This window comes from Magallana gigas, chromosome 7 (genome assembly GCF_963853765.1).
Source record: "Magallana gigas chromosome 7, xbMagGiga1.1, whole genome shotgun sequence".
NCBI lineage: Eukaryota > Metazoa > Mollusca > Bivalvia > Ostreida > Ostreidae > Magallana > Magallana gigas.
Genome location: NC_088859.1, coordinates 11,348,529 through 11,366,099, shown reverse-complemented (window position 1 = coordinate 11,366,099; position 17,571 = coordinate 11,348,529). Strand labels below are relative to the sequence as shown.

At 32.4% G+C, this 17,571-nt stretch overlaps 1 protein-coding gene and 1 long non-coding RNA gene across 19 annotated transcripts in view; one reads left to right on the top strand and one right to left on the bottom strand.

Annotated features, from left to right (window-relative positions):
• The first annotated feature begins 23 nt into the window (after window positions 1-23).
• On the top strand, window positions 24-15,787 carry LOC136270065 (uncharacterized). The gene is made up of 2 exons (XR_010707709.1): window positions 24-496; window positions 14,625-15,787. It is a non-coding gene; the product is annotated as an uncharacterized lncRNA (long non-coding RNA).
• Window positions 10,954-17,571, bottom strand: part of LOC105345092 (coiled-coil domain-containing protein 154) — a 29,100-nt gene continuing 22,482 nt past the window's right edge. For 7 of the 18 annotated variants that reach the window (XM_066066415.1, XM_066066408.1, XM_066066406.1 and 4 more), the window contains one exon: window positions 10,954-12,359. In XM_066066415.1, coding sequence (XP_065922487.1) covers window positions 11,165-12,359 — 1,195 coding nt within the window. In that variant the 3' untranslated portion in view covers window positions 10,954-11,164. The other 11 variants (XM_066066418.1, XM_066066417.1, XM_066066416.1 and 8 more) reach the window with 6 other exon arrangements.

The following is a 17,571-nucleotide window of genomic DNA, read 5'->3' as shown; positions in this document are numbered from 1 at the left end:
ATGTAAATATCATTCAACACGATGGGCCTTACTGAAAGGTAAACAATAGCTGGGGTTTCCGAGGATATAAAGGGGGCAACGAATTGTTTACACTGTTTAAATATCCCACATTTAATGCAGGCTATTTTGCAACTCAACATCAAACCCTTATAAATTGTACTTGTAATGCTTCTAGTTTACACGTATTCAAGCAAGTTCGATATTACGTAAATTTTTTAAACACAGGCAAATTCCCTCCTTTAAGCCTCTTTGCTAATTTGAAAGTGAGTCCCATATCTACTCGAATCTCACTCCTCCGGAAGGAAGTCGTTGTGTGTACAATTTTTAATCAGAGAAAACAGAGGTCATATTTTGAAATGTGAGGATCATTTCGTGTCGTGGAGGAGATGCTCCGCGAGATAACAGCATGGCAGATCCACGGTTACGGAAGCCTCCGATCTCATCCAGCTCTCTCAGCCGAGGGCCCCGCTCAAGAGGGGGCAGCCTTATCAGCAACGTATGTTTACTGATCTCGTAAAAAGTGGAAAACATAACTTGAACTTGTAATTAAGGAGGGGTCAAATATATTTGGTCAAAAATGTCGGTCAATTGTCTGTACACGTATAGTATTTCGTATAGTGATGTTTGTTCGAATGTGTGATTTATAGATAATTATTTGTTTTTTGAAATTGAGTTTGGTCAAAACTCAATTTGATTTCCCCTTTTTGTTTCTGTATACATGTACGAGGGTTGTTCGGAAATTATTGAGACAAATCGATTATTTTCTTTTTTAAGTGACGAATTATGGTGAAAATTGGCATAGACAATGAAGAAACACCAACAAATAATAAAACAAAGTAATATGAAAGGAATATTTAATATTATGTTTACGACAGTAGATAAACAAGTCGGTGGTCGGGGTACCCGGCGCAGCCATGAACACGGAGATTAAACAACTTGAACATCTACTTTATAAGTGTCCGTAGAATTACAGTAAATAATAAAAGAAATCAAATTAAATATGTTCATTTTGCTATTCTTTGTGACTACTTGTTGATTAAGTTTCACTGATGTTCGAGTTGAAATACGGATATGGTACACATATATTTACCAAACAATAAAAATCTGACAACGACTTTACATTGAATTTTGACGTCAATGCGGCGCAACGAAAACCATTAAACTGGTGGAAATCTCAGAAGAAGACCTTTTAAAGCCACGCAATTGCGTAAAAAAACTATACGATGACAAGACAAGGTATAGAACTTCAGTTCATCATATTTTTTTTCACTGATTGTTTAACTAAAATTAGGCCAAAGGGATTAATTAACAACTTTTGACACACTAACTGTTGTCAACAGTTCTAAAATATGTAAAAAATGACTGCAGGAGACATTCACAGTAATTAGACTTCCGTGTAAAAATAACTCGATTTTTTCTCTAAAAAAACAAGAATGAGAGAAAATGTAAATGTTGACATCTTGAAATTAAAACAAAAGATGAGAAATAAAGAATAATTCTTATTTCAGTTCGTTTGTAAGGTGTTTAAAACACGGGAGCAATAAGAAGCGTTAAAATGACGTTGCGAAAAGTTTGCGGTTGCGCCGGGTTACAGGACGAAGGCACGTTGGTCAGCTTACTAGGAATGATCTATTCATGCCATGAACAAGAAACTTTTCACATTGATAAACTCTATCCTGATTTACGTTTTGGTGAAATTTCAAGAGTTTATCTTTTTTACTAAAAGAATAAGAGAAAATGTCTCAATAATTTCCGAACAACCCTCGTATATGAGCCACTGTCTTGTCCATCTGATATATATTTCAATTTACATAATGCATACTTTTACTTATAATACTCCGCCGACAGAACGACGAGATATAAATTTCGATGATATAGAAACCGGCATTTAAACTTAGATTCGAAGTCTTGGATAGAACAATGTCGGGTATACCCAGAAAATTCATTTTTTGGGAGTTGATTTTAATCAACTCTCCTTTGCAGTTACTCGGACAAACCGAAAGTGAAACAGTGTTTGAACCTCAGCACAAATCATCGCTACTGACAAGACTTAGTTCTTGAAAATAATTGATAAATTCGATGTAATGTATGCTAAAGCATTGTTTTTCAAGGAAACTTATTTATAAATACCTTACAAATAGTCAGATTTTAAATGGTACGAACAATTTAGATATTTTTGTAGTCGTATGTATTCCTACGCCAGAGTTCAATATAGTCTCGTTCAACTCGACGCTCGGCTGTCTCCGTAAATCTCCGACAAGCAGAGAGTCTCTCTTGCTTGTCGGAGATTTACGGTGTGAGCAGAGCGTTTGGTTGAACGAGACTAGAGTTTAATACAATTTTCGAGAAATATTTCTATTACTGATACATTGTTTGATTGAATTAATTTTATCTTTAAATATGATTCATATGGGGTTTCTCGACATTCTGGTCGAAAAAGTCCAAAAATTCATATTATAAAAATGTGCGTAATTCAAATACAAATTATAGAAACTACATGTACTTGTCATGCAAAATAACATATCATAGATTTTAAAATAAATAAACATCGAAAAAATCAACTCCCGTCAGTTCTTCAGTACTTTGATAATCAATTTTTTTTATCTTCAAAGGAAATTGTTGATCTTAACTATTCATTTGCTTTCAATTTTTTTCTTTGAAGTTGTGTTTTGACGTTGCACATATATAGAATCATTGATATAGCTGATGTAGCTGCGTTTAATCAAACTTTATTTTCTAATTAATTATAGCATATCCATGTATATATTTTACCATCTCGATTCAACATCGGTTACCATGACAATAACTGAATGAGGCCAATAAAATGTATCAAAAATTGAAGAACGTCATGCTCATTAAAAATCAAAATGATCAGATTAAACAATGTGTAAAAAGTACTGGAAGTAAATTTAAAAAGAATACAATTCTCCAATAACAAACATGAAATTTCTTACAGAAAATTGTGAATTTTTTTCTTCGATGAACTATAATATTCTAATGGTCGCAGCTCATGTGCTTTTAAACAAACAATGCTAAAACACGACAATCAATGCCATTTTCTCTCTCATATTACATGGTTGTTTTCGTTTTTTAAACAAACCCAGAAGCATCAGTAATCTAATAGATTCTGTTGTCATATAAAGCCTCTCTCGAGTAAAATCAACCTTACATCAAAATCAAGATTTACCGACTCCTCTTATAGAGGGAAGTCACAATAAATCAATCAGGCCAGATTATCGGCCGCTTAAGCCAATTGATGTTGTTTATATTTGTACTGAGCACTGTTTGTTTTGATCCAGGCCTTTGATTTAGTCGTCGTCATTAAATTAAAAAATCCCGTGCAAATCCTCAACTTGAAAAAGAACACTTTCATCTCTGGCTGATACGAGTTGGGAATGGCAGAGGACCATAATTTAAATATATGACCATCATAGATAATGGTTCCTGAGGGGGCACACGAGTCTCGAACGATACATCATTCATACAGAATCAATGTCAAATTGATTCTGTATGAATAAAATTCATCGTAGAGTATACTGTATATGTCAGATGTGGCATTATACATGAATGAAACTGTATATAGTCGAAAAGATGTGAGAAGTATTATATTAATTTTACAATCACACTTTCCTTTGTTTCGTATAATGTTCAAATTCTTTGAAAATAGAAATGTGTATGCTGCTGAATATACAAAATGTGTACGTGTACATTCGATAAATTTTAAAAATTATTATTCAATGTTCCAGCAACATCTAAATTATATAATTTTAAAACATACATAATAAAAAGTATATTATTTAAACCCGTTTTATGTTTTCACTTACTCGCTGCGCCAAATTATAATCACAGAATAAAAGAAATAAAAATATAAAAGAAACTTTCAAATATGGAAGAGACGTAACAGGCCAATTCCTTTATCTAATAGGTAGATCGTTGAAACACTAGTGTATGTAGTTTACTCTTATTAATTAAATACCTGGTACTTAAAAAAGGGTACTATATCTGAAATGCCGACAACGTTTACACCCAAACAAAACGGATGCATTCAAGTACGATCTAAAATTAACAAAAAGTGCGGAGGAAATCAAGTCAATTTATTTATCTGTGTATAACAGTATTGTTTTAATGGAATACGATTTAATATACATGAGTATTTTTAATATTATAGACTAGATTTCGATCCAAAACCTGATTGGTTAATACTATGTTGGTCAGTGTACTTTTTACAGGGTGTATCGGCAGAAGGAAACGATGAGTAATACTAACCTTGAGAACTTGAGGATTCAAAATCAGTGTAAATGCTGCAATTATTTTCAAAAAGCCCTGAGAACAAAACTGTACTCTTAACTAACATAACATTGATGAGGTTAGATTTGAAATTAAATCTATTGACGTTTGTCATACAATATCCCCGGAAACTTGCGAGTTCTAGTCTTTTTTTATCTTGGAGTCTCTAAATACTAGTAATCAGAAATGGTTAATTATCTTCAAAAAGTATTGTTAAACATCTTTCTTAAACGAATGAAAATATCAATGTTAACACAAAACTGTTATAACCGTAAGGCTGTTTTAAATACATGGTGTGTAAATAAACAAACCCCGCATCCGACAAATATAAAAAACACTGTGCCGGATAATTATGCCAGTGCCAAGGTGGCATTTTTGCACCAGCTTAAGAAGCAGTTTCAGAAAACTTCATCCATACAATATGAGAGACCATTGTCTGGAAAGTATATAACCACTTTTGTTTTTAGCGTGTTTCACCTGACAGGTGAGATATTTACCTTTAAAAATTAATACCCCATACAGAAAAATGATAATTCCCATAGGAGAAATGATTCTCATACAGGTAATATTGACAATCCTATGGGATTTTCTAAAAATCCTAGAGGAATTAAATTTCCTGCAGGAGAATGGTATTTCCTGTGGAAATTTGATTCAGACAAGGAAACTAATATCTCCTATCGGATTTTATCAAATCCTGTCGGAATTGAAATTCCTGTAGGAAGTTCTTGTATTCTAATAGGAAATTTTAAATTTCCTGTGGGAATATTGTTTTTCCTTTGGGAAAAATTATTCTCCTGTAGGAATTTATTTTTAAAAGGTAAATATCTCACCCGACAGGCGAGTTACAATGATAACAAAGGTGTTTGTAAACTCTTTAAGCAATGATCTATCATGTTGCATGTTTGAATTTTTCGATATATGCAGCTTAGACGGGTGCAAAAATGCCACCTTGGCCACCGGCGCAGTGTTAAAATATTACAAAACAAACAAAAATATTTATGAATCGATAAAATAAAATCGCTTTAAACTTTTGAATGATTGAAATAATATTTTACGATTCAATGGCTCTCTGAAAGTCAAGGTGTTTTGAAACTAAAACTGCGAATAAATATTCGAAAATGTTTACAATTTTGATAATAAAACTTTAACAGCAAAAGTCAGTTGTCGCAGACCATTTCAACACTATCGTAATAGCAACTTGAAATTTTAAATAGCCATATTGTTAGGATTTGTATCTTGCAAAGTGTGTAGATTTTTTTTTGTATTTCATTTGCAATTAAAATTTCTCATAGATAATCCTTATCTTCCAAACTCTTAGAAACATTTTAACGAGACCTTGTACTTTCGGTAGAACGTAGCAATCTATTTCTTGCGTCAAAACAAGTTAAAATTGACGCTGTGTTAAAGTGCAATATGCACCTATTGCGTAGTCTTAGTTTAAAAGCCAGACAAAACCTGTTGATTTAAATGAAATTGAAATGGCTGAGCCACATTCACAAAAAATGAGCTAAACATAGTTTCACGTTTGATAAATCAGGGTTATCGACTGATAACTATAGTTTACGAACCGCAAACTATAGTTAACTATTCGTTAACTATAGTTTTCTTCTGTAAAAATATAGATTTTGCTGATCAATATAGATTCATATCTGTAAACTAATATTTACAAGAGTTGTTAATCATAGTTTCACAATCGTGAAGCTATATTTATCAGATAAATTATCTTTTGCAATCGCAAATGGTTGTTTTCAGTGTTAATTATAGTTTTACACTTCTGAAACATAGATGATCGCGTTAACTATGGTTCACAAATGTGAAATATAGATAATCAGCGTTAAATAAAGTGTCACAGATAATAAACTTGGTTTATCGACTGTAAACTACCGTTTACAATAGTTTATTGTTAACTATAGTTTACGAACCATAAACTATAGTAAACGATTCGTTAACTGTAATTAACGCTTCGTTTACTAGTTTTCATCTGCAAAACCATATTAAACGGTTGTAAACTCTAGTTAACGAATGATAATCTAAGTTTATCTGTCTGCAAACAACGTTAACGATAGATTTTGCTGATAAATATAGATTCAGGTCTGTAAACTATAATTTGCATTCGTTAACTATGGTTAAGAGTTGTTAGTCGTAGTTTCACACTCTTGAAACTTTTTTTTTCAGATAAACCATAATTTGCATTCGCAAGTGGCTGTTTTCAGTGTTAATTATAGTTTAACACCTCTGAAACATAGATGATCGCGTTAACTATGGTTTGCAGATATGAAATATGGATTAAGGTGGCAGGGGATAGTTTTTTTTGGTCGAGGAAATGTGAGGCAGATAGTGCTCATATATGTGATTTAATTTTTCAGTGGATTTTTAAATTTGCTAAAATTGGTTTGCTTGCAGGGGACACATGGTCCCGACTCTTGAGAATTTTTAAACATTTCAGAATAAAACAAGTACAACTTACAAATAGCACTATATAGAATAGCCAGGGATGGTCTCAAAAATTTCTGAAATTTTTTCCTTTTTTCACATTTTCACGGGTCCAGCACCACGCTCCAGTCCCGAGCAACTGCCATAAACTACCATAGGATTGGTAGCTTAATGTATACCCATGCAAATAAGCACCAATTGATAGGGGGTCAATCACCTTCTTTTCGAGTGACATTTCGTGTTCTGAACCCACCCTACTTTTCAAGCACAAAACCGAAAGTGAAAATTTTGACCACAGTTTCGCATTTTCATTCCATATCTGATGAAAAGTGCTACCAGCATTAAAGTGTCATGTATCAATGAAATTGACATGACCTCCTCTTTCCACAAAATGAATGCAATAAATATTCTAGCAATCTATACACCTCAAATAACCAGCCAAACCTCAGGTTCTCCCTTTATTTCAAAATTTTGAAACTATCCCCTGCCACCTAACCTCGTTAACTACAGCCGGGTCTTTCGTTCGAAACTATCCCCTGCCACCTAACCTCGTTAACTACAGTTTTCTGTCCGTAAGATAATAGTTTACAACCGTTAAACCTAGGTTATCGACTGTGAAACTACGATAAGCTTGTTTTTGTGAATTTGGCGTGCCGTATATATGTATGCCACTAACAACTGAAAACAGTTAGAAAAGAAAACCTTATGTTTCACAGTTCTGGACCCAAGAAAAATGAGTATGCATGAAAAATGTATTGAATTTCATTGTATGCCCTACTACAAGATAATTATGATATTGCACTTGCAACATCCTTTCTCACGAGACTTTACCAAGAGTTTTTACTTACCCAATGCACCAAACCTTCCGAAGTTACGACACACAACTGCCTTCATAACTGATTGTCACATAGTTATTTCAGACCAACAAAATATTGCATATGATTTATTTTGAATTCCAATCATATGAGTCACCATACATTGATATATTGATGATATAACACAACGAACGATAAAAAAGTACATACCATGAGAACTTTCAGTTTTAATATTCTGATGGTGTATATATATATATATATATATATATATATATATATATATATATATATATATATATATATATATATACAAATTTGTAAAAAAAATGCAGTCATTTTTCAAAAATGCCTCTATACACCTTTGTACTTTTAACAGGCATTGCTGGGCAATGTTTGAATTATATGAATGGCTTTAGACACCAGTGATAAAAATTTCCTCGCTATTTGCATAATTTTGTCTTCTGGGTCCTCTAAATCATCTCCAATGTCTAGTTATTGCCAAAAAATATATTGATAATAGTTTTTGCTTATTTTGAATTGATAGAAAATAGCAATGCAAAGTAAACAGAAAAAAAATCGTTGTGACATTTATTGATAAAGATTGCTAATATCTCGTAAATAAAACGTCGTTAAAGTATTCCTTATCTTGCTAAGATTGATAACAATAATGGATATTGCGCGTTATTTCTTTATTTATTACAGCTAAAGGACAAATATAAGAGCACTTTTTCCTTTTAAATTGTCGTTCATTCAGATTTTTTTTTCAAGTGATTGAAGTGTCGATCAGTACTAAATCAACCTTTTTTAAGGTGTGTATGGGTAAGCCACATTGTACATCCTGATTGGAAACGACCCCATCCACATTTTTGTGATGTTTTCGTTTGAAACTTCATGTTAGATTTTAAAAATAACATCAAACAATGTTTAAGGTTTAATGATTCAGTTGAAGTAGAGCGTCATAGTTACAATTTTTTATTACTATCTTGATTGTGGGCTTACAATAACAGAAAAGAAAATTGTAAAATTTGATCTTTGACTAACAAAACGCCAATGTTATATAGTTTTACTGTTCTTGCTAACCATTTGAAATTTAAATTTTCATTTCTGTTTTATACTTTTTTTAACCCCAACTGCATCTGCAAAACTACCCTAAGCCGTAGATTTACAAAGATGCCTCTTTGACTTTCTATTGTCTACCCCTCTGTTCCTTTAGCAGAAAATTTTTATTTCGTGTCGTCTTGCCTTTGGTGAAACTGATGGAGTTCAACAAACGCGTTTGAATGGTTTGTATTTGCATCTTACACATCCTGTCACGCAATTATTTTAACAAATCAAACGTTGATGTAAGATTTCAACGTTTATTTTAAGCCAATATCAACTTTTGCTGACAGTCTAACGATTATATTTTTTTGGCGGAAATAAAATAAAAATTATAAAATATGTTTTGTACAAGATATATGGGTACAGAAATGTTAGTTAACTTTTAAAAGACTTAACACAATATAGAAGAAAAATCCATTTGATTAAGTAAGCTAGACCCATCCTCTCACAAAGCACTAACTTATTGAATGACCACTACTCCGACGAAGACCCTTGTCCGGAATCAAACTGTCAAAACATTCAACTTCTGCAATGGATGGTAAATACATGTAGTTCATTTCAGAAAGTCGTAGTTTATCTTGATTTAAATATGAATGGTTAATAACCTGTGAATTACGGTTTTTTTTTTAAAAATTAGGATGTATTGGTTTAAGGAAACGGTGATTAATACAAACATTGAGAACTCGAGTTTGTTTCAGACGCCCAGAAAGAACACTGTAGTCTAAATTAGCATTGTATCGATTAGGTCAGATCCTTTTATGAAAGACTTCAGAAGTTTGTGATACAGTTTTCTCGCTATTTTTATAATTTTTGATTTAGGACCTCTAAATTATTTGTAATGGGAAATAATATTCGAAACGTCATTTTTTGTTAACCGGGTTTTCCAACGGAAAAATCCGGTTATTAAAATGGTGAAAATGGCGGGCGGGCTGCCAAAAGGGTACCCTCATTGTACGGATAACCCCTCCTACGGTTTTCAAGATAGGAAGTTGTTCTTTTGCAGATCAAGTATAAATATATAAGAGGTGTGCATATTGCTAGGATTTTGATTTTCGATAATTTATGATAAAAAACCCAGCTTTTGAACTTAGTCATCTTTTGGCAAAATATTGCATATAGGGTACCCTCATTGTACGGATAACTCCTCCTACAGTTTTCAAGATAAGAAGTTGTTCTTTTGCAAATCAATTGTACTTATATTAGAGGTGTGCATATTGCTAGGATTTTGATTTTCGATAATTTATGAAAAAAAACCCAGCTTTTGAACTTAGTCATTTTTTGCAAAATATTGCATATAGGGTACTCCATTTCACTGGATACGGGTTGACATGGATTATGGATACAGTTCACATAAATGAAAACCCGGTTTGCTGTCACATTGACAGCTTTTCACTTTTTCTTTCTTGACTGAATGAAACACATGCATATTTTTGGAGACTGTTATGAAATTATGGTGGCCCTTCAACGCAGCCGAATAAAATGGAGATGTCAATTCCTATAATAAAATATAAATTTTATAATATTAATAATATTAAATAATATTAAAATATTGTTTTTGCTAGATAAACATTATCTCTTAAAGTCGCCAAAATCATGTATTACAGTCTTTAAAATTAACCTGTGTGCGGGGTATTTTAATTTTGGTTTAAAATGAATTCAATTAATTCGTACGTCAATTGATTTTAGGTATGCCATCAAACTTACCTAGTAGCATGATTGAATGAAGAACCTTATCGATTCAATACATATCAATAGTACAAGGATGTTTCAGGGCAATTGGAAAATTTGCTACATTAAAAGCTTTAAATTCTTTAGGTTAGTATTAGTCATCGTTAACTTTTACCAACACATCCCTTAATGAGTACAGCAACCCATTATTGCATGGCTTGTTATATTTGAAATGAAAACTCAACCTATCGTTCATCTACTTTATACAAATTTACGCTTTTGTGCTCGGTTAATGGGTAAGAAAAGGGGAAGCGGTTAAGTATGGGTCCTTTGCGAATTTGTGTTCGGCGATTTTATGCTGTTAGTACTTTCCATACATAGTTGTCGATCTTTTAATTCTTTCTGGAATTCTTTCGAAAACCGAGTTCATATCCCAAGATCGTCCACCATAAAATTACACAATGACGAACATCAATAAAAATCAATCTTTTTTATTTATTTTCTTTGAAGACAGTGAAGAATATCATTTGTTATATATACGTGGCAAAATACTATCTAATTCGTCAAAAAATTATATGGTTGGAATCGGAAAATATATAATATGTATCAACACTATATGATAAAATGTTTACCATGCAAAACACACAACTGGGGTACAAAAACTGGGGTACAAAAACAATACCTCTCTATTAAGAATGATCACTCTGGTTATGTATTGTTTGTAGAATATCAAAGAATATTAAAGAATATTAAAATACATGAGAGAAATATTGGAAACATTTTACAACGACAATGTCAATATTGTTTCATAATCACAGCAGCAAAAGTTTTAAAAGTTTACAGAACGATTAAAGCAAATTTCAGACTTCATCGTATGGCTTGTTTCTAGCCGCTCTCGACTTTTTCCGGAACTCAACACTATCCTCTGAATCCGGTTCTGACTCAGTCGGCATTCTTTGCTCTTTTTCCTTTTGCCTTTTTTCTTTTTCTTTTTCATCATATTCGTTGGCCTTCCAGGGGTCCTCTTTGTCATTTTTTTTCTTCTTTTTAGGCGTTTCCTTCCTCTTTTTCTTCTTTTTCTTTGGCTTTTCTTCTTCTTCTTCCTCCTCCTCCTCAGTAGAAGGTTCTTTTTCTTTTTTCTTTTTCTTTTTTGGTGTCTTCTTGCGCTTCGGCGATTCTGATGGAGATCTACGTCTGCTTTTAGAACGTTTTGGTGACTTGCTTCTTTTTTTTGATTTACTCCTTTGTCGACTTGGTGACCTGCTTCTATCACGAGACCGTTTGGGAGTTCTGCTTCTTCCACGTGACCGAGACCGCCTTGGAGATCTGCTTCTTCCTCGAGACCTGCCGCGTGATCGATCAGGCGTTTTGTCTCTACGACGACTTGGCGATCTACCACGTGTTCTGCTGGGCGTTCTACTGCGCCTTCTAGATCTATCACGTGATCTACTTCTTCTCCGCGAAGGCGATCGCTTTGATCTGCTCCTATCCCGAGATCGGCTTGGAGTTCTACTCCGTCTTCTTGAGGATCTCCTAGGACTTCTTGATCTACTTCTAGACCTTGTCCGGGACCTTCCTCTGCTTCGTGAACGTCCACTTGACCTACTTCTGCTTGAATCTCTTTTCTTATTTGAACGCTTCTTATTCCTAGGTTTCTTTTTATTTTTCTTCGGTGGTGGTGTTGAGGAACTTTCATCTTCAGATTCATCGTCACTGTCTTCACTCACAGGTTTCTTTTTCTGTCTCTTCTTCTTTTTTGCAGATGGTGCTTTTTTCTTTGCTGGGGCTTCAGAATCAGAATCGGACTCTTCGGTTACCTTCTTTTGCGCCTTTTTGGCAGCTGGTTTGTCGGAATCATCATCCGAGTCACTGTAATTTTGTTTTGCTGCTGGTTTTGCAGGTGGGGCATCGGAATCTGTTGATTCGTACGTTTTTGGTGCCTTAGGTTTAAACTTTCCCAGGAGCCCTCCACCGGAGTCGTCAGAACTGTCTTGGATATCCTCTTCCAAACCACTATCTCTGGTTTTATTTCGGTTTAATCCTGGTCCCGGTTTACTGCAAATATGATAATAGTGTCTTCATTTTAAAAAAAATTATGGTGTGAAACATTTAAATTTATTAAAGGACTTTAATAGAATAGGGTCGCTGTACATTTGTGTGATAAAAACACGAAGTTAGCTTCATTTCAGGAAATTGTTAGATTGTTTTGGTGCATTATAACTGGAATAATACTGTTGTTGATTTAGCAACGCAGTTAATGTTATTTTTTGTTTATTGGACATAAATATTTTCGACGGGCGTCTGTTTCAAATCGAGTTTGTGGGCTTGCTCTAGACTAATATTGACAATATATCCTTTTTGTTCACCAGTGCTTGATATACTTGTTAAGATTCTATACGATAATCATGAAGTCTACCTATTAAAAATATTTGGATATATTTAGTTGTTTTGAAAGGTGAAGAAGATGCCACATCCCCATCCGCTCCGTCACCACCTCCCTCCCCGAATAAATAAAACCATAAACAGATTAACTGCGTACGTGCAAGTTATTTCCACTCAATGTTAATTTAGTCTAATCTAACATAACAGTTTTGTCGTCTTAAAGGTGTCCAGATAAAAAATGATAACTTACCGAATGAAATAACCGGTCATCAAGTTTCATATTGTTGAGAGCAAAGGGGCAAAAAAATAATAAGCAAAAATATTTGTTTGCTTATTTTCCGGTCAGTTAATTTAATGTGATAAAAATCTGAACTTTACATATCATAATTGTTTACACATTGCATGTGGAAACATAGTTTAGTTAATATGTAATATATTCTGGTTTTTCTCATTCGAATAAAGAGTTACTTGTGGCGTGAGTTAAATAGATTAATCGCTCTATTTTGTTTATATTTAAGCATTGAATGCCTATTTTCGGTTATCTTCGGTCTCTTGTAACACACCAAGACAAATTAAATACTACGCTTTAGCGCGGTATCATTATTTGTCTGAACTGCCTTGTGTTATATGACCTACAACATCCAAAATTAAGCATTCGATGCTTATATTTATTTTAGTGTTTATTTGTATGATTTTTATTGAATCGATATGTTGTTTACTCAGGGTTTGAGTTCTAAAATTCGGATTGTAATGAAGTTCAATGTAAATAGTGAAACTTGTCCTAAACACAAAAAGTATTCATCAATTCATCAAGGTTGCATCAATATTCGTCGGCATCAATTTTCATGGAAAACGTGATACGTAAATCCTTTGCCAATGATCATATCACTGCAAAATAATGGTAGTAGTCCCACTTAAATGAACATTTAATTTCGTGGATAAACTAAACGACGAAATCCACGAAAATTGGTATTCAACGAATAATGATAAAACCACAGTATTATTGACATAACATTCGATATTTTTACTATAATATTGAATTAGGCTCAAACAAAGTTGCACTTCTAGCAAAACAAAGGAAATTCGGACTTTGTACGTACAATGTACTACCGGTATGTGTACTATTTTTGCATATTTTTTGTTTGTTTTATCTCACTTTTTCATTTAGATAATCGTATGACACACACAACAAAAATATTGGAAAAAGCTTAAAGCGATAAAAGACACCATATCTCAGAATTTTGATAATTGACCTTATATAAATTTTATGCCAGCAAGGCCTGTTCAATAAACTTAGTTTAATACAATAATAGTTTTAGCATTATCATCATTCAGTTTTGTGAATGTAAACTTAATGCTTTGTATCTATATTGTGTCATTGCCATTCATAAAATGTATTTCATTTTATTAAGAGTTTAGCAATTTGTATTATTTTCACAATTTAGAAAATCTCAAAGTGTAAAATTTTTAGGTATTTTTCTTCAATTTTCAAAAATTATTCAATGGCCAATCACTCAAAAAGTAGGTCATTGAGCTACTTTTTGAAAGTGAAAATTAACCTTACCATGAAAGGTCTATAACATACAATAGATGGTTTTTCATTATCATCATTTTTTTTTCCATTCTGAGAAAACGTAATCCTTAAAACTACCATATACGTGCTTGGTCAGGGCTATAAATCATGTATGGAACAGCTATAACAGTTGTATTTAGTGCGCTTCCGCGGATGAATATACATAAAGTGCTAAAAACTTTACCGGTAAACTCTTTTTTTATAGATTGAATAAATATGATTTAACCATTATTTTTTTTATAAGTAAAATTGGTTTTGTACGTTTTATTTAATCTTGCAATAATAATAAAATCTATTCAAAACGCATGGTGACGTTTACTTGTGCTAATACGCCGTAATCAGTTTTGACGTGTTTTATTAAACAGTGGACGTCTCAGATTTCCAATACAAACATAAGTGGAAATATACAACGAATGTAAATATATGCCTGCAAACGATTTTGACTTACTTGGGCCAGTACAGCATAATCAAATGATGTCATACTCAGGAATTAACGTCATACCGGTATTTAGGTAGGTAACTTTTTAAAAAAATGTATCATTGCGCTTTCTAGAATAATTTTAACTCAATCATCCTCAGGAAATAACGTCATATTTATGTAATAACTTTTTTTCATGTATCATCGCTCTTTCTAGCTTATAACTCAATCTTTAAAAAAAAGGACAACAAAAATGCAATTTTGCTTTAATAAGGGCCTCTAAAAAGCTTTTCCCAACCAAAATAAATACTTAAGCTAATAGAAGTTTTTAGCCCACAATCTTTTACAATTTTTCAATAAAAGAAGAAACTTTTAAGTGAAGGAAATACAAAATATATTCAATATAAATATATTTATTTCCGAAATGATCGTTAAATAAAGTATAACAATTCTATGGTAATAATATCACAGCGCAGCTAACATTACACGTAGTGTGTTGAAATTGTAATCAAGCCATTTTCAACAATGTTTTAATGAGTTCCTTTGAATTACCTACATACAAGGATATTAGTCCAATGAATGAAAATTAGCAACTACAGTGTCTATTTTATTTTAAACAGAAAACTGCCTTATTCAAGCTCTATCAAGTGATAGCTATAAGTGAAATAGTCATGGCTATAGAAAGTTTAAATAGAATACACAAGAATCTTTATTCTTGTAAAACAATTTTGAAGATAGTACGGCCTGTTTTAAAGTTATATAAATGCCTCATTGGAATATAAATTTAAATAAATTTGAGAATCAAGACGAAATTAACGCATAAATGTAGTTTCTATCATTAGAATAAAAAATATGCCATGATCATTCAATCATATTCAAAAAATGCAATCTTTGAATACAATGAGAAAACAATTAAAAACAAAACATAGGTGTATTAAATGTTATTTTTCTTTTTTGTCCTCAGATGGAAGAACAGAAAAAAATTCGTTGCATCCATTTCTTTTTTGATACATGAGCCTCAGTAAGTGAATAATTGCAAGAACGTCGGTCAAAGAATGAGGGCAGCCAAGATAAGCATGTCAATGAGAGAGCGGGGATTTACAAAATCTTCAGGGAATAGAGTCATTTGTAAAAGAATTAATCTGCTCATGAAATGTTTGCACCAGAAATTGATCATATTTTTTTCTACCACGTAGTTCTAAACTGATCACTTTCCGACGGATTCACAGAGGATGAAGTTTGTCCATGTGTGTTTGAATTTTCCTTTTGCTGTCTGACTTTCCAAAGAATATATGTTAATCTGGATTTCCACTTTGACCATCTATAAGACAAAGGAAAAGAAGAATGCACACTTTGAAATAAAACATTTTCTCTGCGTCACCCAAACGATAGGGCAATAGGTATCAAATCCTGAGCCAGTACATCCCTTGAAACAAGATACACGCATGCGCCAATGTAATGTTTCAGAACTGAGAGGCTTAAATGTCACGTTTGAATATCATTTAGATGAAGCAGAGAACGTATTAGAAAAATCAATTCAATAATGCACATAAAAAATTAATATACTTCACAATATATTTAAGCATGATAAGAATATCAATACCATAGATTCATTGTAGTAGATACATACTTTATGCATACTGTTATATTATTTAATCTTTTCAAACTTTAACTTGATTTGTAATGAATATTTCTACATTATCATACATTAAAATACCAAACAAAATATCAAAACTAAAGACACAGTTACTATAACCATTCATCCATTTGTGACAACAAAATGAAGTGGCTACAGTAATGTTAACATAACAAGAACAGCAACACCAAAAAAGCATCTACAGCAATCGTAGCACACAGACTACTTTATCATAGAAGATATCAATATATAGAACCGATATGAATAATAAAAATTTTTAATTATTATTTCTTAATTTTCAATGGATCTCTTAAATATTCCGATAAATCATTTCAAATTTACAATAAAAGGAAGAGAAACATTTAAGAATAAGAATCAGAGCAAGGGGGAAACGTAGTATTAAAACAAAGATTTTCATGCAAAAAGTACCGAGAAAAGAATAATATTAAATGTCGATATTCAAATACATGAAAATAAACAATCTACTTGTCAAGAGAGCACTTCTTAAAGAAGAATTAGAGCATTACTACAACGAAAAATCTAAACGGAAAGAGTATGGTCAAAAGTGGATTCATGCAACATTCAACCTTAAACAATAACTGGTATTTTTTAAAAATATGTTTGTTCTTTATGTGAGGATACAAATACATGTAAGGTGATCACAACAGCCATGCTGGGTAGATGTGAAGGGAAAGTGAACGGTGTTGGGGTTAGCTACTGGTTATGACGACAAGACAACAGCCGGGGACATGGATAAGTCAATGTGTATCTACATTTAAATATACGTCATACCAACAATACAATGTCGAATTTAATTAAACATGAATTATTAAATTTACAATACGTTTACAATACAACAGCAAATAGTTTGATAAACATGCAATTTATATACCCTCGCTGTGACAAATAAAGAAAAAGAAACATTATTGTTTATGATACGAGCCCCTTGTTGTATTTTGTACGCAGGTTTATTCTTTATATTAATATTTTATCCACTTTTGAAAGAAACCAAGGTTTAAATGACGTGAACCAATTTCAAACATCTATAGTGAAGAAGTTATACGTATACAATCTACCCGTTTAACTATTCATCGTGTTGCTCCTTTTAGAATTTGATTTGCTTGCAACAGTTAAAATCAGACATATAAATATAATCACTTTAGTTTGGAAGTATAAAATTTAATAAATTTTCGCACTTTTTTTCGTGAGTTTTAAGTTACTTCGTCGTGTATTGTTCATTCATTAATTTTGTAAGTCT